The sequence below is a fragment of the Onychostruthus taczanowskii genome, unplaced genomic scaffold, assembly GCF_017590055.1.
Source record: "Onychostruthus taczanowskii isolate IOZ18803 unplaced genomic scaffold, ASM1759005v1 scaffold34, whole genome shotgun sequence".
Taxonomy (NCBI): domain Eukaryota; kingdom Metazoa; phylum Chordata; class Aves; order Passeriformes; family Passeridae; genus Onychostruthus; species Onychostruthus taczanowskii.
The window spans coordinates 658,036-679,356 of NW_024500794.1; the positions used below are offsets into that span (position 1 = coordinate 658,036).

General features: G+C 43.4%; 2 protein-coding genes across 2 annotated transcripts; one reads left to right on the forward strand and one right to left on the reverse strand.

Moving 5' to 3' along the window:
• Window positions 1–1,532: 1,532 nt before the first annotated feature.
• Window positions 1,533–9,604, reverse strand: FAM162A (family with sequence similarity 162 member A). Its single transcript, XM_041410911.1, has 5 exons — window positions 9,472–9,604; window positions 8,342–8,461; window positions 6,097–6,205; window positions 2,853–2,961; window positions 1,533–1,781 (listed from the first exon to the last, which is right to left on the reverse strand). Exons 1-5 carry the CDS (start codon window positions 9,485–9,487, stop codon window positions 1,695–1,697), a joined length of 441 nt encoding a protein of 146 aa, XP_041266845.1. The 5' UTR covers window positions 9,488–9,604; the 3' UTR covers window positions 1,533–1,694.
• Window positions 9,605–9,712: 108 nt separating this feature from the next.
• MIX23 (mitochondrial matrix import factor 23) lies at window positions 9,713–17,680 on the forward strand. Its single transcript, XM_041410912.1, has 5 exons — window positions 9,713–9,841; window positions 10,808–10,933; window positions 11,410–11,556; window positions 13,835–13,894; window positions 17,388–17,680. Exons 1-5 carry the CDS (start codon window positions 9,791–9,793, stop codon window positions 17,436–17,438), a joined length of 435 nt encoding a protein of 144 aa, XP_041266846.1. The 5' UTR covers window positions 9,713–9,790; the 3' UTR covers window positions 17,439–17,680.
• The last annotated feature ends 3,641 nt before the right edge of the window (window positions 17,681–21,321 follow it).

A 21,321-nucleotide genomic window follows, 5' to 3' on the forward strand; every position in this document is an offset into this window, starting at 1 on the left:
CTGCTGGTGTGGCAAAGAACCAGAGTTGTCATGGAAAATCTATTCACATACCTGCAGTGAAATTAAATATGGCTTGCATTCAGTGCTAATTAAGTGGACAAATCTGTGCAATACTGCTCTGCTTGATTGACAGTGTAGTTATGATTATTTCCATCCAGAGAATCTGATGACAGATCATTGCATCACCTGAAGGTTGTGACTTCTGTGATGGAATTGACTACACAGCTTTTCTGATAGGTTACATCTCACTGTGGTGCTCAGAAATGCAATTCATAGATGGAACTGCAGCAGCTACTGAAGATTTACCCTGCATTTTTGTAGGGCTTTTAATTATTCAGCAATACTGCTAATTTTTGGAGGTACAACAAAAATAATCTCCCTCTCACTCTGAGAAAGTTCACAAACTAATTTTGTGAAGCTGATATGTCTCTTTTGGTTTTGGAGTCCCCAGGGCCAGTCAGCAGGGTAGTGCTGGGCAGTAACATTTTGAGCAGTCCTGACACTTCCAATCTACATTTCCTTCCAGATGAAGTGAAAGGAGGAAGGAAAATACTTCCCTTGGTTACTGTGGGCTCTTCAGCAAGAATAGTGCGTGACTGGGCTCAATGCCAGAAATAGCACCCTTGAGGCAGGTGATCTCTAGGTGGGCCTAGTATGGTGAAACCACAGACAACAATTTAAAAGAGCAAAATACATATAAATCTAAGTGAGACTCATAAAGAAAGAGCTTAGTAGCAGAGAGCAAGAATGCCTGATTGACTTTCTCATATTCATGTGCCTCTAAAATAAATCTGACAGTACAGGTTGAATAGGTTGCTCAGTATTCCTTAAAACAGTCATCTCTGTTCCCTCAGCTTGGATGCTTTCTCATCTCACTGCCAGCTCTGCTGGGACCACTGTTAGGCATCAGCTGCAACACCATGGTTCTCTGGAATGCTACTTCACTCTTCATCTCCTTCCTCATTTTCTTGAGGGCAGACAGTTCTTCACAGGAAGTTATCCCTCACTTAACAAATGCAAACAGATTAACGGGACCTAGACCAGGGAATTAGGCTTTCTGATACCTTAGGATCATTTTGCTGATGTTAATGCAGGTCAGCCAATAACTTTTGGCTCAAGGGCTCCCTTAATAATTGTTCTGTCTTGCACAGAGGAACGTGTGGATTATTTGAAGTAGCCAGTACCAATAGAGAAAAAATAACAGTTCCATTCTTGCTGAGGAAACCTGAAATAGTCAGTGACAGTGGATGCTGGCTAGTGAAGGTATTTTGTTTGTACAAGTGGAAACCAAATGGACCCTTCTTTTGTGTTACAGCTACCTTCCTGTCAGTGGTAAGTAAGAGCCTAAGACTTCATGCAGGGGATTGGTACCAAGAATGCAGGTACAGGTCCTGCAGTACTTTAAAAGATGCTCTGGTGCACAGCACATGGGAAACAATTACATTACTTATCCACTGTGCTCATGTGTCCTGTCCCACTAACCGTGAAGAAAAGAGTTTGGAAGAAAGGGGCAGTTATAAAGGAAAAGAAAATAGGTATTTCTGGTTTTATTGATTACAAGACAGCATATTCATTCTTTCTTGGACAAGAGTGTACAGAACTAACATACAGGAAAGATGTGATGATATCCTCCTGTCAGTGCTAAAAGGGACTTTGCTTTTCTACCCCAGTCCTTGATCTCTTCATTTCCTCCTCTATGGTTTAGCAGATGCACCTTCCGCTCTCCACTGGGCTTTCTTCTCCAAGTTTATTTTTGTAAGAGATTCATGTCTTTTCATATCCTACAATGTAATGAGATCATCAGTTATCACCTGAAAGACCACAGAGTTGAAACTTGAATCAATATCTTACAAAATACCTGACCTATCCTTACCAAGGCACAGTTCTGTCAGCTTTAATGCCAGGAAGCCAAGAGGGTTAAAATAAAATACTGAGAGATTATTTTGGCTGAAAGTAATTACTTCTCTGGGAATAAATGAAACCTTTTTTTCAAGGCACTAGCAGATAGATTCTGTGCTTCTGGTCAGTATTTAATACTGATCTGATTTTAACGAGACAGAGAAACAAATCAAAAGTTAAACATAATCACAGACTCACAGAATATTTTGAGATGGAAGGGCCTACATGGATTATCAATTCCAGCTCTTCACTGAATGGCCCACTGTGGAATAAAACTTGTAACCTTGGCGTTACTGGCACCATTCTCTGGCCAACTGAGCTCATCTCAGGAAACATAAATAATTCCAGCTGCTTTGAAAACAAGGATTCCAAAGTAGCTGTCCTCTCTTCCTGGTACTTGCATTCATACTTCTCCAATACAGAGGAAAATGCTCTGGGAATCATCAGTGTTTGATCTCTGCTGTTAAAGCCTGGAAAAATCTTTCCACTGTTTCAGAGGGCTGCATCCTTTTCATTGTAATGGACAAATTCTGATGCAAAATGTCAGGTGAGATTCAGTAGCTCACAGTGCTGGGGTTAAGACTGTCACTACTTTCAAGGTTTCTCTAGAACACAGCAGTCCATAGAAACCAGACCTGAACATTGCCATCAGAAGAGAGGCAGCATAACAAATAAGGTTCTTCTTCCACACAGACGCTTTAACCTCAGGGGTTTTTGTTTAAAGGAAGCATCTTAATGGCGACATCATCCTTTTCTGATGAGAATTAGTCAATGAGGGTCACTTCTGGGGAACCAGGAGGACTTGTTAAAATTTATGATCAGTGATAAAATGACAAAATACCCCAAAACAAACAAAAAAACCCCAAAGCAAGACAGTACTAAAAATCCACAGAGGAACGAAGAAGTTTAAATGAAGGTTTATTTGCCCTCATCAGCCCAAATTCTGTGCTTACCTGCTTCCCTCTGATTACCATGACGATGCATCCCACTATTGTCAAGGCAATCATGACATAGCTGAACTTCACACGCAGCGTGGTTGTTGCTGCTCTCACTGTCTCAAGCCTCAAGAAGGAATAAAAGAACACACTCATTATCAGAGACCCAAATAATTCGCTTGGCTAATTATTTAATTTCTCCTAGTGTGCTGTCTTGGTAGTTCTGTGGAATGCTAACAGCACTTGGCTCTTTGCACAAAGAAGTTTTACAAGGAAAGGCTGATCTCTAAGTACCTTGGGAGATGCATGGTAACAGAGGCATTCCTCTCAAAGCTGGAAACAAGCCCAACTTTTTAAACTTAGCTCACTCTATTGATGAAATACTGCCTTTGCAGACCATTTGACTGCAATGCAAAGGAGGAAAGCTGCAGGATTTAAGTCTGTTTGTTCATTATGGAAAGAACTGGAAAAAGAGAGGAATGGTTTAACCAATACTGTGTTTTTCTTACTGTCAGCTCCCTCTGTGCTCATTACCACCTTCCAATATCCACAAAGTCAGGGAGAACTCATCTGTATTATAATTGTGATGTATTTAACATAGTAAAACATGCATCTTTTCTCTTAATAGCAGAAATCTGGTGAAACCCAAAATGTGGTGTTTTAACAGTTGAGACTTCATTGGGCAGAGGGAAGTGTTAGCACAGCTTTGCAATTTCTTCTGCCTGAACTTCACAGTGGTTTCATTTATGATGCAGTCTTATTTCCCAGCAAGGTGCTTCCTCTGCTACAGGACTTGAAAGTGCAATAAGTGACACACAGGCTGCTGAACGCAACATTCAGAAATTCTGAATAGGACTTGGTAAATGACAGTGGTCTCCACTCCTGCTGGAGTAAATAGTCCTAAAGTGATCTGCTTCCCTGAGAAACTGAGGCATGGAGGATTGTAAGCTTCCCTACATCAGCTCTGGACAGAGGAACTCTTTAATTTTAATTTTTTTTTAAATTTTTGGCAGGCTTAGCTAGCCACACCAGTAGCTATACCATCCTTTGCGAAACCTGTTGCCTACTCTGCTGTTATCTTTGAAAAACCAGAAGTCTTCCACCAGAAGAGTAGTAGTTATTGACACCTTCCAGCTGTGTAGAGAGTAAAAACAAAGATCATATTTTCTTGAGTTAACTCTGAAGATCATTCTACCCAAATGACATCTTGGTTACAGCAGGTTTTAAGTCTGTGTTAGAGAGAACAATGCAGGAAGGGCCATTGAAGCATTAATGCTTTTTAGAAGTGCTTTCCATAATAACCAAAGACCTACGCCCTGTATATTTAACTCTCCTGGCAGAACTTAGGGCAGATAACTCCCTTCTCAAGGAAGGCTGATACTCTCACTGATTACATTTGGCACATGACAAAATTCCAGAACACTGGAGAAGCACCAACACTGTGTAATGAAAAGAATAAATGCATCAAACTGGTTAATTATATCCCAGAAGTAATGTGGAGAATGTATTTAATGGAACTGGGAAATTATCACTGTACATAAACATGAGTGAATATGGAATCTGTTACTACATTTTGACCCTTACATTTGGTAGGAACAAAAAGGTACTTCAGGATCCAGGTAGTTCAGCGTGGTAAATCACACAGGACCTGAGAGCTGAGAAGTTTTGTTCTTGTTTTTGTCAGAGCATTGATTTGAGTACAAGATTTCTGATCATAGGGAACAAACACATCCATCTACAATGAAACTAATGGTTAATTTTAGCATCCAGGTTATTTGCTTCTGCTAATAATCTGCCGTGAAAGCCTTGAGTGCAGGCTGCAATTAAGCTGAAATGCACAGCAGTAGGATTAAAAAAGTTTGCTAGTTAATTTTGGAAATATCTTAGATGTGTTAAGAATTTACAAGAGCAAAAGGTAGATATCTAAACACAACTTGCATTTTAAATCAGTTCAGTGGCTAAGTTTAACGTTTGTTTAATAAATGGGTTGCTTCACCACATTTTACAAGATTACTGAGTTATAGCACGAGTCCTTACAACACATAATTAATCTCAGATTAATTAATTAATCTCAGAACAGGAAAACAAGTTTTTGTGCTTTTATAGTTCTCATTTGTCTTCTCAGATTTGGCTGAATTACTTGTCTAAATAAAAAGAATTCCCTATGCACTTGCAGAAATGGTCAGCTTTTATCAGAAGTTGGTTTGTCCTTTCAATAAACTACTGAAATCAATCACTCTGCTAGCTCTGTTTTCTTAAAAACACTCATAACAAGTGTTTGGTATGCAAAAATATATGAAGTGATAGTAAGTTTTAATAATTTACTCCTGTATGTATTTTAAATGTAGTTTTAAGAAAAATGATTCAATACAAAATGGAAGGATTCCACTTTTAACAAAATTCATTCATTCTGATACATTTAAATACAGGGGTGGAATTTCAATTCCCACGTGGTGCATCCAAACAGAAAATATGTAAGAGGGCAGCTACATCATTTTCTTACTCAAGTAGTGCAAGATATACTGTTTATTTTTAATTTAAATAAATACATGTATTTAAAAGCATTGCGAGCATGTTTTAAAAGCTAACTATACTACCACTAGGAATGTTTTTTAAGCTAGCAGTTGTCTGTTGTTGATAAGTTTGAGCTTTATTTTTGGTGTGCAAACCAGAAGATCCAGTTTTATTTTCTACTTTTCACACGGGACAAAGCTTTTGACATTTGGACTCAGCAGCAACAGGGAAATTTTGACTATAGTTAGGGAGCCTTAACACTGTTTGCTAGTTTAAATTCCAACAGTAAAGGAAGTTGGCCCATTCCCTTTAGGTATTCATTAATAAATACTTCTAAGAGTTTCACTTATTTTACAGCGGTATATGAAAGTTTCCCACTGCAAGAGACTGACATATAATGAAAAACATTATAAAAAGCTCACACTAATGTTTGAAAAAAGCTTTCTAATTGTGAGAGAAGAGTAAAAATGAACTGATCTGCCATGGTTTTCTAATGAAACAACTGATAAATGCTGGTCAACCCTTTGCAAAAAAAGGAAAAAAAAATCAAGAGTGATACATTATTTTAGCACAAGAGAATTGCTGAGGTCATTTCATCTACAAGGATGATATGCCAAACACTGCAGGGTTAAGGTTTTTCAGCTGTGCAAACCCATTCCTTTTCTAAAAAGTTACTCTGGAGTTCCATGCAAGTAACTTGTTTCTGCATAAACAAAATCTCTTTTACAGTTTCAAAAGCGACACTTACGAGACAGTCTCTGGAATATCCTCTGGCTTTTTGTAATGGCCTGCCCACAGCAAAAACCTTCTCTCCCAGGGTGTAGGCCTGTATCCAGGCACTCCCGAACGAGATCCACCTAAAAAACCCCAACAAAACACACAAAGACAAAACAAAACACCACCAAAACAAGTCAGAGAGGGTGGATGGTCAGAGCTGTAACAAAACCAGTTAGGATGGACAATGCAGAACTCTAAATATGATTGCTAGAGGTGGTTAGAGAATGAAAACTGTATCACAGATTAACACACTTGTGAACATGGATTAAACTGAAGCCATGTAAGGAAAGGCAAATTCTTCTCAAAACCTCGGTATCTGCAGAAGCTGCTCCAGCATCTAAGGTTCCTAACTGTTTTTCTATTTCATTTAAATAAGGTTTAAAAAAAAAAAATCAAATGGAACAGCTATAGAAAAGTCAACATGCTGCACAATAAAAGTCAATATAACGTCACAGAATGTTAACTTTTTCAGGCAGTGTAAGATTTTATCTGAAGGTATAAATAAACAGATAACCATAGGCAAAGATTGGGCACATAATTTGCAGGTCAGTCTTTCAAACTCCATTAACAAAATATCCATAATGTAACAGGGGAAGCTTTTCATATATAACATACCATTAAAATCTAAGAAACAAAGTGCAAAGATAGACAGCTTTTTCCTTATAAACAATAGGCAGTATCCTGTATGGCCATGTTCTCCCTCATGGATTCATGAATTATCTAGGAAGTGGGGTGGATACTGTTTGCTGACAACACCAGGTTATTAAAAAACATAAAGAAGAGAGCTGAGCCCAGAATACCACGGGACTTCAGACCTCAGAGTCAGTGAATTGGCCTGGGAACTCCCTTGTCCATAAACAGGAAGCAATTCCAGTTCACAGACACGTGACAGACTCTGCCCTCACTTATAAATCATTACCTAGGCCTTGGGGTTCCACAGTGGTTTTGGCAAATGAGAGAGGAAAACAGCCTAACTGTCAATGATCAGGAACTCAGACCAACACAACAGCATTACTGTGCCTCGGTGTGAAACTGTGACTCCAGCTTTTGGAAAAGCATGGGAAATACTCAGAGGAGCTGAAACAGAACAGGCACAGGTATGGAATGGTCACCATGTAAGAAACTGTCACAGACTGAGACCCTTTGGCCTGGAAAAGCAGCGACTGAAGCTCTCTTCAGCCCAGCAGAGCATTGTAAGAGACACTGGGAGTGTGGGTTATAATGAGGTCTTGGTTTGGAAGGGGTACTGAATACAGTAAAATCAGATTATAAAAAAGTGCACATCGGGTTAAAAAACAAACACAAGACTGTAGCTGAGGAATTTCTCCTTAGAGAAGAAATTCTTAGGGAATGTGGATGCTAAAAATACATCCAGCTTCCGGAAACTGGGCAAATTTGTTTGGAAAAAAAAATCCAGTGAGGCCTATTAAACACCAAGACGCCACCTCAGCGGTATAGAGGAACCCTCTTCCTGTTCTCTTCCTTAGGTTCTTGCTGTAGGTCACCATTCTCACTTCACAAAAACACAAGGGACTTCCTTTACTAGTCCCTGCTGGAGACAGCGCACTTTTAAGGAGACCTTTTTCCTACCCAGTACCGCTGATCCATGTTTTTAACAGAGTCATGCCAAATGCTTCACATGTGCTGCTCCTTTTCTCCTGCATGGTGGGCCATAAGGAACCTGTGATACAGGGAGCACAGAAACTGTCCCATGTATAGTGAAAAAATGTTTCATGGCCTGAGCTTTCCCTGACCAGCTCCACCCTTAAACGTGAACAATTCAGACTCTTCCCTGCAGGGCACGTTCAGTTTTTGGAACGGCTGGAGCTGGCTGCACTCCGAAAAACTGCAAAAGTCTTTTAGCTCACACAACATTCCTAAACATGAACAGTTTACACTGGGATGGAACAGGCAGTTCCAGAGCAGAGCTGAGGAGCCTCAGTGTAGGAGTGTGCACTAGATAAGGTTCTGGTGATCTGCTACAAAGTGAATGCTGTGTGACCGTCACAAGTGGAAACATTGACCTCTGGCTTTTTGTTGGAAAACAAGACTTCACCAAATTTAATGCTCCATTTTTCAGTCTAGAGACCAGAACTCTCACAAAATCAGGGATATGACCACCTGTGTCAGCCAAATTTCTGCAGAGATGTTTGCAGCACAGATATGCGAGTATTCCATGGAATGAAACATTCCATGACTTTATCAAAGACTCTTACTCTTTGTCTGATGGTCTTGCTGGGGTTTAGTGCACAGCCTTCTGCTTATCTTCGGGTCCACTCCCTCGGTCATCCTCAGAACTGAGGGAATATTTCTTGCCAGCAGTTTAACAGCCCTATCTGGAACAGAAAGCAGAGGAAGCAAAGAGGCCAAATTTAACTCAGAGCAGTAGAATGTGGGAACCAGCTTTTCAATTGAAGCATTTCGGGGGTTTTTTTTAACACAAGAGGAAAAAAAGAAAGAAAATAAATACATACAAATGAACTCAAGAAGTACCAGATTTAGTTGTAACAGCCTACCAAAGAAATTAAAGCTTATTTATAAGGTATGCCTTGAGCTTGCTCAGTAATCCTATGTAGAAAAATGTGAATGCAATTAAATTCATTTAGGAAAAAAAAATGCAAGACAATGTCCTGCCAGCAATTTCTAAAACACATTACAATTTCCAGGAACTAATCTATACATATGCTTCATGTACACTTTGGATGGTGCTGTTTCAAGGACTGCATTCTACCACGCCCCAAAAGCATTGACAGAGTAAGGACAAAAAGGCAGAATATTTAACACCGAGAGATAACTACTTTGTAGCACATTAGAAAAGGCCAGGGCACCTTAAATACCAACACACACTTCACAGAAGGTGCTTCTAATGCATTAATTAACACAATGAAAAAGTTCGGGGGAAAAAAAACCCAAACAACCAAATTAACTCAGAAAAGCAAAAAAGGGCACTTTAAAAACTAGAAAATGAGTTCTTTCTTTACTTTGTTATACTGTCGGAAGGTGTCTCTCCTAAGGCCCTTTACTTTCGAGGAATAATACACTCCCGCTCTGAAAGAACGGCACTTTACATTTACAGGCGACACCCCCAGCCAAACGGGCCCCTTTTCACGTTCTCTAGAGGAGCCGAGGCACAGCCCCGCTCCTGTCAGTGTTTTGGACGCCAGTCCATCACACAGGGCCCCTCACGCCCGGCTCCGCTCCCGCCGCAGCGCCGGCCGGGATCGCCCCGCTCCGCGCTCCGGGCCCGGCCGCTCGGCGTCCCGGGGAGGAGGCGAAGCGGCGGCAGCCCCGGCTCGGCCGCGGGGCTCGGTCACTCCCTGCCTCCCTCCCTGCCTGCCTCACTCACCGGCGCGGCCCCACATGGCGCTGCCCCGGCCCGGCTGGGCGCCGCTCAATGTCACCGCTGGGCCCCGCCCCGTGCCCGCGATTGGAGGGAGCCGCGCCGCGGGACGCTCGGGGCCGACACCGCCTCCGGTGGGGGCGGCCGGAGCTCCCGCAGCGGCTGAAGGAGGCGAAGGGGCCGCGAGGCCGCTGCCGGTAGTGATGCCCGACTGGGGGCCGCGGCGCCGGGGGCCGCGCTCCGGCGGGTCCCGCCCCGCTCCGCCCCGCGCGTCATCCCGGCTCCCCGCCGGATTGGGCGCCGCGGCTCCCTCGGCCGATCCAGGATGGCGGCGCCCAGCCGAGCCGCGAGCTGCGAGGACTTCGCCGAGTTCCAGGTAACCCGCGCGGGGCGGGCGGGGACAAGCCGGGCCGGGCCGGCGAACGGCCCCGCGGGAGCGCGCGCCCCGTGCGCGAGGTCACCCCGCTCCTCGCGGCCGGCGGGATGCGGCGGGAAGGGAGCAGGGTCCGGCCTTCCCCCCTCCCCTTCCCGCTTCCCTCCGGCAGGAGCCGGGCCGGACACCTCCCCTTCCCCGCAGGTCCCTTTCCCGGGACGGAGCGCTCGCGGCGCGGGAGCCACGCGGGCGGCGGGAGCTCCGCGGGCGCCTCCGCGGCTCTGAGGGAGCGTGGCACGGTGCCACCCGTGTTCGGCGGTGCGGCGGGGCCCAGGCCGGCGGGGCCGTGGGAACCGGCCTGTGTCTCGAACACGGGATCCCAGAATATCCTGAGTAGCTAGGGAGCCTCAGGAATCACCGAGTCCAGCTCCTGCCCTGCACAGGACACCCCAGGGGTCACACCAGGTGCCTGAGGGTGTTCTCCAAACACTTCTTGAACTCTGTCGGGATGGTGCTGTGACCACTGCCCTGAGGAGCCTGTTCCAGTGTTCAGCCACTCTCTGCATGAAAAACTTTTTCCTGCCACCCAACCGAAACCTCTCCCAGCTCAGCTTCAGGCCCCCAGAATGGTGGGGGCGTTTATTCAAAGTTTGCCGTTCTGCTGCAGGCTGTGCCCAGTTTCCTGTGTGGAAGTGGGGACGGGGACTTGGGCACAGGCTCTTCAGCTGCCTGCAGGGCCAGGGGACTTCAGGGGGCATCAGTTGCTCACCCCTGCTCTGGCCTTTGCTGCCAAGGAAGCTCCGTGGTTTGCAGCACATATTCCTGCATGTGGGATTGCTCCTTTGGTGTGCTTTTAACTCTTTGTAAGGAATCCTATTTAGTGTCTATTAAAATGCTTGGCTATGCAAATTTTTTGTAATCGGCTTTTCTGAGAGATATAACCAAGTATCTCTCTCTTTTTTAATACAGGAGCTGCTCAGGGTGATGAGGACAATCGACGATAGAATTGTTCATGAATTAAACACTACGATTCCAACAGCTTCCTTTGTGGGGAAAGTTGATCCTGGCCAGACGTGTAAAGAGCTGTACGAGTCTGTGAGTGTGCTCACCTTCCACTTCAGCTCCCTTCCCGCTGCTTTGTCATGTGCAGTGGCCAGTAAAGCATCCTCAGTGTCTGAGGAAAACACTTCCTGCTGTGTGTATTCCTGACTGTCCTGCTCAACATCTCCACACACTGCTTCAGTTTAAAACCATGCAGGGAAGTTCTGTGGTCTGCAGTACTGATCCTATGAGGACCTTTTAAAAAGGATGCATGCTTTTCCTGCTGCTCTGCAAGACTCCTCATGTTTACCTTTGACTTTTGGTCAACTTGGTAAGAGCAAGAATGACAGGATAGTCTAAGTTGAGAGTAGCTGCTGCTCAAAGCAGTTTTGTTTCCCACATGTAGGTTATGAAGGGATTTCTGTAGGCACAGCAATACCATGACTTTAGAAAGTGTCTCTTTAAACTTACAACTAGGAGGTTTTTATTCTCTGATGAGTCACTGAGACTTTATTTTTCTCCCCACTTAGTTGATGGATGCTCACACCAATAGAGAAAGAATCATCAAAAACTGCATCTCTCAGACTTCTGCTGTAGTGAAAACCCTCAAAGAGGAGAGGGAAAAGGCCCATGAAGATGCAGCATTATTAAAGCAACTCAGGAAAGAGCAGACAAAGGTGAGTGGTGGAGCCTTTGAGAGATCACTTGTAGAGGAAGAAATGGGTATCTTTCCCAAATGGAAAGACCAGTGTGATGGAGAGAACCTGAAGTGGATCCTCAGTCAAGCAGTCTTTTCCAAGGTTCTCATTGGATCTTGTTGGGTCTTGTGGGAATTATTTTCCCAAGGCCTCAAAAGGCAGAGAGCTGCTTTTATCCTGCAACTGGAGCATTTCCTGAGATTCTTCTACACAAATGCTGTAGCAAAACACACATTCTTTCCCATGGTGGATTTAACCTTCACTGACTGATACCACTGAGACAAAGCTTAACTTTTCCTGTTCGCTACAAGATGCTCCCAGGCAATCTTGAATTCCATTTACACAACCTTTTTGTGTTTGGTGTTTCTTGGATTAATATTTGGAGTACCTTGTGATGGTGTGAGAGAGAGAATTCTGGGTTTGCATACAGAATTCTAATGTGCAAATGCTCTCTCAGCCTTCTGGCATTTGGGTGGGAAGTACTTTACTAGAGGGGATTGAGTATCAGAAGTGGAGAAAGGAACCCCATTGAAGTTCTCACCTCACTTCCAGGGCCCCTTTTGTAACTGAGAGCAGCATGTAGCAGATGAGCAGTTTTATTCTTAAAGCCTCAGTTATTGAACTGCTAACAAGCATGGATATTAATTTGGAAAACTGGAGTGGTAGCACAGTATTTTCTACAAATTTTGTTAGCAGAGCCAGTTCTTTAAATCATTTAGTTACTGAGACTGAAATCTCTTACTGAAAACACTGGGAAGATCACAATGAAAGTGTTTAATGATTGGAGATGGCTTCAAATGTTGAAAGCATTCCGTGACTTAGAAACATTTCAGAATTTTTTTATGAGATCACCTCAGATTTGTACTTGGACCTTATGAGGTGTGATCACCCTGCTTTTTTTTTGTTTTGGCTCCCCAAAACACAGAGAGTTGTCTTTTTTCTACAAGTCAGAAAAGCTAACTTGACAGAACACATCCTAGTTTTAAGAGTGGGAATTTCAAATATTATTCACTTGCTTGCAGTATAGATCTCTTTTCCCTTGTTATGTGTGTTTCTCTGATCCTGCTACTTGTACAACTTGGAGGACTTCGTGCAAAATTATTACTTTTGAGTCACTGAATGAGAAAACTTGGAGTAGTAGTTTCTTTGAACTACTAAAGATCCTCTGAGTTTATTTTATAGAGACTTATCCTGGTGATCCAGTCACTCTGGATTGTTATTTCAGACAGATTGAAGTCCTGTTGAGTTCGGGAAAGTGCATACAACAGCTGTAGCAGCTCTGTGTTCCTGGATATCCTACTTGGAAGGTTTTAAATTGGATTGTTGTCTTGGCTTGCACCTGTTCACCAGGCCTCTAATTGGAACCATGTATTCAAAATAGATGAACTCTGACTCTTTGTCTGTTGTGTTAAAGACTCCAACAAGAATATATCCTAAATTTGGACAAAAATGGCAGATGGTTCTTAAATCTCCTACTACTGCCTCAGGACCAAATTACCCAAACATGTCACACCTGCCCCTTGTGGTTTCCAGCAGCTGTGAAACAAAGAGATTCTTACCCTTCTCACAGGTGAAGTGAGTGCTCAAGAGCTGTGTATTGGTGGTGGTTCTTGCCAGAGCTTTTGCATCTGTGTAGAGCTGGTTTGTCCTGCAGTGATGACATAAAATATTAACTGCTTCAGACAGCACGAGCAACACGTGATCAGACTGCAGACCCTTTTTGGTCAGTGCACTGAGTAGGTGGAAATGAAGCAGAGAGGGTCTGTTTGTAACCCTAGTTTTAAATCCAGAATCCTAGCTGGATTCCTAGCTTTGCTGCCAGCTTCATAAATGACTCTAATAATGCAAGAGTGGCAACTCAAGGCTGCAGAGCTAACCCCAGCCCTGGCATTCCCTGTGCTCAGGCTTGCATTAGGTGCAGTTATTTGTGCCTGTGAAGCCATTAATTTTAATCAGTTAATTGCTTGCAAATCTTGGTGGGCATTATTTAGGAATAGAGCATGAGTGATCAGGATCTACTGCCAGGCTTGCTTTGTGAGTCTGTGCCCTTGCAGAAGTGTGTGTGCCCTGAGCACTGGCTGACTGGAAGGGCCAGGCTCCCAGGGTGATTACACATCGTGCCCTTTGGTTTGCACCATCACAGGAGGTGTGCACCTGCTGCTGGGGTTGGGAGCTGGAAAGTTACACTTGTAATAAATACTGAAGGCTGCAGGGAGACCTGTTTGACAATAACCTTTTTATCTGTTATTTTCTGCAGTTGAAATTGATGCAGTCGGAGCTCAATGTTGAAGAAGTGGTAAACGACAGAAGCTGGAAGGTACTCAGTCATTTAGTAGTGGTGATGTTCTGTCCCAACAGACAGTCCTGCACTGGAGGTGTGGGACTGGTGCCTTGTGAAGCAGGTTAACTAGAAATAGATAAGGGCACTGCTGGGGGAAATGCTTCAAGTCAGTCATTTTCCCAGTTCTGGATGCAGAGATCAAAACTTTTCAGTTGCACTGCCAGGGGAAGAAAAGCATCTGATTTAGCATGGAGGAAGGACATTCCCTGTGTCTCTTTCTCCTCCTTGCCAGTGGCTGAGCACTTTGGTAGGCTTTTCTGTGGTGACTTCTGAGAAGCTTTTCAGGGCCTCTGGCAATGTCAGAGAGATGGGTCTTTCACATTTGCCTGTATCTGGTGCTGATCACAACTCTGAGCAGAGCCCAGGGGAGGGTGAGGCTGTGGAAGTTGAACCTTTTCCTGATGGAGTTTCTTCAGGCCTGAACAGACACTCCCTGGTGCAAAGGGCAGCCTTGCCATTGCTCTCCTGTGTCAGCAGAGGGTGCAGATCACCCTCTGGATTGATGGCCCTGAAGTCTATCTGGTGATTTTAACACTGAGCTGAAATTCTGAGGTGGCTGTATTGTGTCACTGCAGCATTTCACATCTGGCATCCTTTTCTGGTTTGATGTAGCTTTTCAGAGCTTTCAGTACTGTAGAGAACCTCTTTCCCTCTGTAAATGCAAAAAGGATTTTTGCAAATAGCCAGTACTAGCTGCACCTTCCTTTTTAATCACTACTTCATGATTTTAGTCCCCTAGATTGCACCAGTGTAAAACCAATGCAGCTTTATGTCTTGGGTGTTCATCAGTTATCTCAGTGCAGGCTGATGAAATGAGCATTTACACGGTTTTCTGCATATCTTTGCCATCAGCACACCTCTGTACTGTCCCAAAAAAGGTAAGCATGCACTTCAGTTTAATTTTAAAACCACTCAGATCTGACTAAACAGTGCCACAGCCTTTACAACAACATGATGCAGGTCACCGGGGGCAAATATCTTGTGGTGACTCTGCTATAGGGAACAGCCCCTACCCCAATCTTCATTCTGAAGCACCAAATTTAGTCATGATCCCAGAGGTTTCTTGTAGTTGCATTAAGATTTTACTGGTGACAGAACTGTCTAATTTTTCCTGAAGATGGAGAGTTGATAAAAAGTGAGGTATGTATGGTGTAGGGGTGCTTTAGCCTGCTAGTGTATTCCTCAGCCAGTGTTCAGAGTAGGGCTTGAAGAGATAAATATTTCTGGGTTTTATCTCCAGCCCTGCTGTACTGTGCTCTGAATATACACATAAATGTTTCCTTTAGCTGCCTGTTAAAACGTCAATTAGAGCCAGTCGTGGTTGCACACTGAACGCAATTTGTTACATGGAAGTGATTATTGGTGTGCAGGCTGGGGTGTTTTACTGTTGCAGACTTCTGGTTGGGAAGCACACTTGTGTATTTCCATTAATCCTAAACAACTGAAAGCTAATTGGAAAAATCTGATTAGGAAACAGATTTTTAAACACAGGCTGACTGTAGCAATAGTGGCATACAGAAGGATGCTACTTTACAGGAATGCATGTGAAATTTGGATGATACCAAACAAGGAATTGACTTTCAAACAAGACACGTGCATTAGTCTCTGTCCAGCACCTCCAGATTGGAGTTTATTGTTGGAACGGTTTATACAAATATGTAAAAGCCAGCAAAATCAAACTTTTGCCTAGTAACATGAATTTTAAGGTTTTTCAGCCATTGCTTTTCCTGAAAAATGTCTGAAAAAATGAGAATAGCACTTCACAGGTAGACCAGTGGATTTAAGTGGCCTGAGTAACACACTGAGATCTGTGAGCCAGTGATCCTAAAAGCAGGAGGCAGTGTTAGTAAAACTGTGGTATTGATTTTGCTGCCACAGGTTGTGGAGTTACTGTTGAAGATACTTTGAAAGTTAGCATGATAGCAAGCAAGCTGGTGTGTTGTTTGATGCTAGAGACACTTGCAGTGCTTTAGAGAGTATTTCCAGCACCCTTTTAGACATAATTGCCATTAAAATGTCATTAACAGACAATGGATGAAAAACTGTTCAATTTGTTTAGTAGTAAAATGTTTCTGCATTGGACTTGATGCTGTTGCTCTTAATTTCTACAGTTTCCTCCTATCACTGATCTCAAACCTTTACCTCATCTGAACTCTTCCAGAGGTGTCCATTCCATGTGGTAACATAATGGCTGCACATTTCTGTGTGTGAAAGAAACTATATCACAGCTTTTGTTTTCTGCAGTATGAAGCAGTTTGCAATACATGTCTACTTCTTTAAATAAATTAAATTTGAAAGGTAGTTGAAAATTGCTCCAAAATTGTTGAGAAGCAATGCTGTAATGAATGTGTGCTCCAGGCTTCACTTTTGCTGAAGTTGCCATAGGTTCTGAACTGTGAATAAGATCTGCTGTAGAAGATTCTAGGAAGATAGAGCTTGAAACCACGTATTTATATAAAGTGTTGGATAACTTCCCCAAAATTACAAGATCACTCACTTTGCACATAAAGCCAGTGGGAGAGTTCATGAAACTTCATATCCTGATGATCACAGGCACTTGGATCTGCCAAACCCCTGGACAGCTTGGCAAAATATGGTCTTGTGGGAATGCTGGTGGGACAACCAACACCTGCCAGAGCTCAGCTTGGTGTCAGGTGGCGCTTGTGTCGCTTTCATGACTCGTGCTGGACAAGTTGGGATAAAAATGGATAAATAACTAAATGGCTTGTGAAGAGCACTTGCAGCCTTGGTGGGAGCCTGTGTGTTTTGCTTTGGATTCAAGCTGCCTTACTTTAAACAGTCACGTTTTTTGGCCCTCCTTAGGGCAGGCTGGCGGCAGTTCAAGCTAAATATACACGATCCTCAGTATCCAGTTCTGGAGGCTAAATTTTACCCAGAGAAGGTGCCAGAGGTGAGTGAGGCAGGAGTGCTCTGCCCTTTGCAGGGAGTGCTGGCAGCATTGGCACAGGCAGGCAGAGCACTGGAAGTGTGCACGTGACTTTCAGGAGCCCTTGCCTCTCTTCTTGGCTGTCATGCCAATGTAAAATGTGCCTGCTCAGGAAAGACAGGAATACAGCACCCAAATTTGAAAGCCAGAGTGAACCTAACAGAACACAACCATTCAGGAGCCTTCCCATGATTATTTCCCTCTCTTTTAAAAACAAAAAGGCATCAGCATTTTTGATGGTAACAGCCTGCCAGGATTAAGAGTCTGCATTTTCTGAGGGAGAACACTTAGTGCTGTGCAGTTTCTCAACATCAGGCTGCATACTTTGGATTTACTAAAGCCAGGAGTGAAGGTGAATGGAGATGGATGTCTTGGTAAGTGTCATTTATTGATATCTCAGAGCTTGGGCAGCTTGAGATGGGTGCCCAGGTAGTTGAGGTAGTTGCCTGAACTGTCTGTGAAGTTCTGCTCATTTCCTGGATGGGGTTGATTCACTTTTGCTCTTCTGTTTTGGTGTTTCAGGTATTTAATGAGCGGTGCCGAATTCACTACAAGCCTCCGAAGAGTCAATGATGATGTGGGGTATTTTCCATCAAGGTGGTCCATAACTGTGAGAGCCAAACTGGAAAGAGACCTTGGGTGAGCTGAATTGGGACCCTCCAGAACCAGTAGAACCCAGTCTTGTTTTGTTTTGGACCTACTTAGCTGAATTCTCAAGCTTGAAATGATTCTCCTGTAATTAAGAGAAAACAACTCAACTTTTGTACAAAATATGTGAAAAAATGAGTTTTATAGTATTAAAACAATTTTCAATCGGAATGCAAAACTGGCATCTTTCTTGAACTTCCACAGCTTCAGTCATCCCAGAGGGGAAGAAAGAGTAAAACCTATCCTGAACAGGGAGGAGAAGGCTCTCCCTGAGCTGCTATCTGCTAAAATATCAGTGAACATGGTCTTTTTGTGGAAATAATCTGCTGAAGTCTGAAAAGAAATAAAAATTGCAGACTGATCAGCCAGTGTAGTAGGTTCAGCATCTCTGAAAGTAAGAAGTTACCAGCCTTGTTCTGAACTTCTCAACACGAGCAGCTCAGAGCTGTGTGTGGGTACAGGTTTGCCATTGGTGCTGCAATGCTGAGAGGCAGCATCTGTTGCTTACTGCCCTTTGGTGTGCGTTTCCATGTTCTGGAGTTTTCCTTTATATAGGGGATGTGGTCTCGATTAAAACCACTTTGGGTTGGAGCTGAAGGCATGTCTCATTTGGGAATGAGACTGTCCAGGGTCTCTTTTTTGTCCCTCCCTCTGAATATTTAAGAGTAGTTCTAAAGGTGAATTGTGTTTGAGCTGAGGAAACAGGTGTGCATACCTGATCTTGCTGATCCTGGCCATGGTGTTGTGTTTACAAAGCTTGAATGCAGCACCGCTGCAGTAACACAGCATTTAAAGGCAGATGAGTAGGAGGAAAGCTGAATTGCTGCAACTACACCTGTATATTTTACTTTTTATTTTGTATTTATCTCAGGCTGACAGTCAAGTGACAGGGTCTGTGTGGTTGCCAGCTGATATGATCTTAAGAACTACTGAATTTAAACAGAGCCTTAAAAATACAGGCTCTGTCTTGCAAACATTTTGGAATTCAGCAACAGCAATGAAATTACTGGATATACTTTCACATCCCTAAAACTTTGAATATATAGGAAGTGGGAAATAAATGAAGGAATGTACCTGTGTTACTGCGAGCTGGCAAAGATCTGTGCAGCAGCATCTGTTTTATAGTTGTTCAGGCAGTAAAGACTCAAACTGCTTGGAGGCCTTTTCTTTTTAGGCACCATGGTCATTTCATCTCACCTTTTTTTGAGAATGAGGTAGAAATATATTTTAAGTCTTTGAGGATGTAAATCCTAATGTTCAAACTTCATTTTCCCCCCTCTTTTTTTCTCAAGGTACTGCAACTGCTTTATGCAGAACTTTGAGTTGGAGCACTCATTCTTGAAGATTTCTCATTCTTTTTCTGCAACTCTGAAAGCAGAAAATGTGTTTGTTCTTCACTTGTTAAATTCTTATAATTGTTTATCATCAAAGTGTAAATCAAATACTGCTCATCACTCTGGGCTGAATTGGCACTGATGAAATTTCAACAGGAGATGATGGTCAATTAATGAGATGTTGAGAACAGTAAGTTTTGATTTCAAAGTTGGTACTTTATTATTGACCTCTAGTATAGGTGTCTGAAATATTTGTTCTCTCCTGGGCTTGGATCAACTGCAAGGACAAATTCTCCTTTTAAGTCAGTTGTACAAAGAAACTTCTATAAGTGTGTATGGACTTGGATCAATAGTCTTGAAATGTAGTTTTTTATTTCTGCATAAACTAGAATGTAATGAGAATTAATAATTGTCTTCCTTTATCTACCCAGATGGTTGCTCAGCTGTTGTGGAAAGCTTCTTCACTTAAGCAGATGCTGTGATAAATGACCTGTGAAATGGATGTGATACGCAGATTTTTTTTTTTTAAATTAGTTATGAGGAAACTATGCTAAAAAACCCCAAAATCCACAACTCCAAAAAATCAGCCCAACATAGAATTAATTTCAGTTTGGATATAAGGCCAAGCAAATAGTCCTTTACAAACCCGAGTATGAAAAACTGATACCATGAGAAGACTCCTAAATCCCCAGCATCCCTTCTTGGGGTGTTTGCACACAGAGGGTTGCAGTAAGACATTGAATTGCTTTATTTAGTTTGCTCTGAGCACAGAGGGTGTCTCTTACAGTAGTCCACGGCCAGTCAGGTGGCTCAGTTGCTGTTGAACTCGATGGAACACACGGTGAGTAAATGGAATTGCATGCCACACTTCGGGCGCGGGGCAGGAGGACGCGGCTCTGCTGGTTCCTGAGAACCTCGGAGCTGAACGTGGAGGGGGAGGGTTTGGCAAGTGTGCAAATGGCATCGGTGTGAGCTGTGTGCCACGCTGGACACAGGCAGGTAAATTCTGTGTCTAGGGGCCCCTGAGGATTCCAGGATGGTGTTTAGTCAGGGGTTGAACCTTGCTTCAATGTTACTGTTGAGGTAGTTACAAAATTACTGGGCTGTTTGCTGTCACATGGGGGTCAAACAGTGGACCCTACAAACAGCAGAATTTCATCCTTTCCCTGGTTTTAACTTCTGTTTCTTCTTCTTCTGCTGCAAATGGCATTTGAGCACAGTTGATGGCCATGTCCAGAGTCCTGTGCGTGCCTTACCTTCTCGACTGGGGCTTTCCCTTTGCTTGCAAGTGGTGAATAGAGGTGGGCAGATCCCACATGCTTGGAAAGTCTTCTCAAGCTTGAGCATCTTTCCTTCTGTGAAATAGAAAGAGGTGTTGTTCTTTTTCTAGCATTCAGTGCTGTTGTCTTCTGCAGCCTGTAGGCATGAAAGACTGATGAAACAGGTAATTTCTTTATAGAATATTTTTAACAGTAGATTTCAGTTGTCTTGAGGCAGACTGAGAGGAAGAGGCTCAGGATAGGCTGGGTTATGATAACTTTGTGCTGCTGAAGGTCAGGTTTCTGTTGATCCTTGTCCATGTACGATGTCAGAAATCTTGAAAAATCAGGATGGGTAGCAGGAGGGGAAACCTTTTTTGCAGACCAGCATGTTGAAAATCAAGGTGGCTGATCCTGTGACGATGAGAACAGATCTTCAGCTGGTACATGGAGGGCTGCTTTCCTCTAGGAGCTCTTAAAGACATTCAGACCATGTGTCATGTCCAGCCACAATTACATGTCACTGGGAAACCAGAAGACTGACCTTACTGGCTTGGCTTTCACAATCATTTCTACAGAGCTGACTTCATTCGTGGTTTAAAAATTACTTGTAAATACATAACCCTGGGGTTTGGATTTTGGTGGAGGTTATTCTGTTTGCTTTGTTTTGTACTGGTGTTTTTATCAACACTAGCTTGGCACTCTTAAAATTGCTGAAACAGAACCAGGGAGTAGTGGCCTGCAAGTGCTAAAGATCTGTTTCTTCTGTGTTGGAATACTACCTGGTGCAAGATGTTACTCAGCTTCAAAGCTGTACAGAATGCCAGTGGTGGTGTCCCAGCAGAGAGTCTCCAAGATAACAGCAGCACAGTGACGTGGGGGGAAGCTGCCAGTTGTGCTGATGGAGAGTGTACACTGGCCTGGTACGTGATAGCAGCCACATCTCAAACACTGCAGGGGGCACACTCGCCTTGTTGTGCAAGAGGTGGTGTGGGGGTGGCTGTTCTTTTCAAGGCAGTGTTCCAAATCCTGGTTCATTGCATCCAAAACTTAGTGTAGAGAGGGGTGGGTGGAGGTGGGAGTTGCCCCAGATAGGGTTGATCAGTTGCCTCTGGTCATCTTTGATCGCAGGTCTGTGAAATGTCAGCACTTAAGAGTGGTTTCATTGAATACTTGTGCAGGATTTCTAAGACTGGGAGTACTGCATCCCAGTCT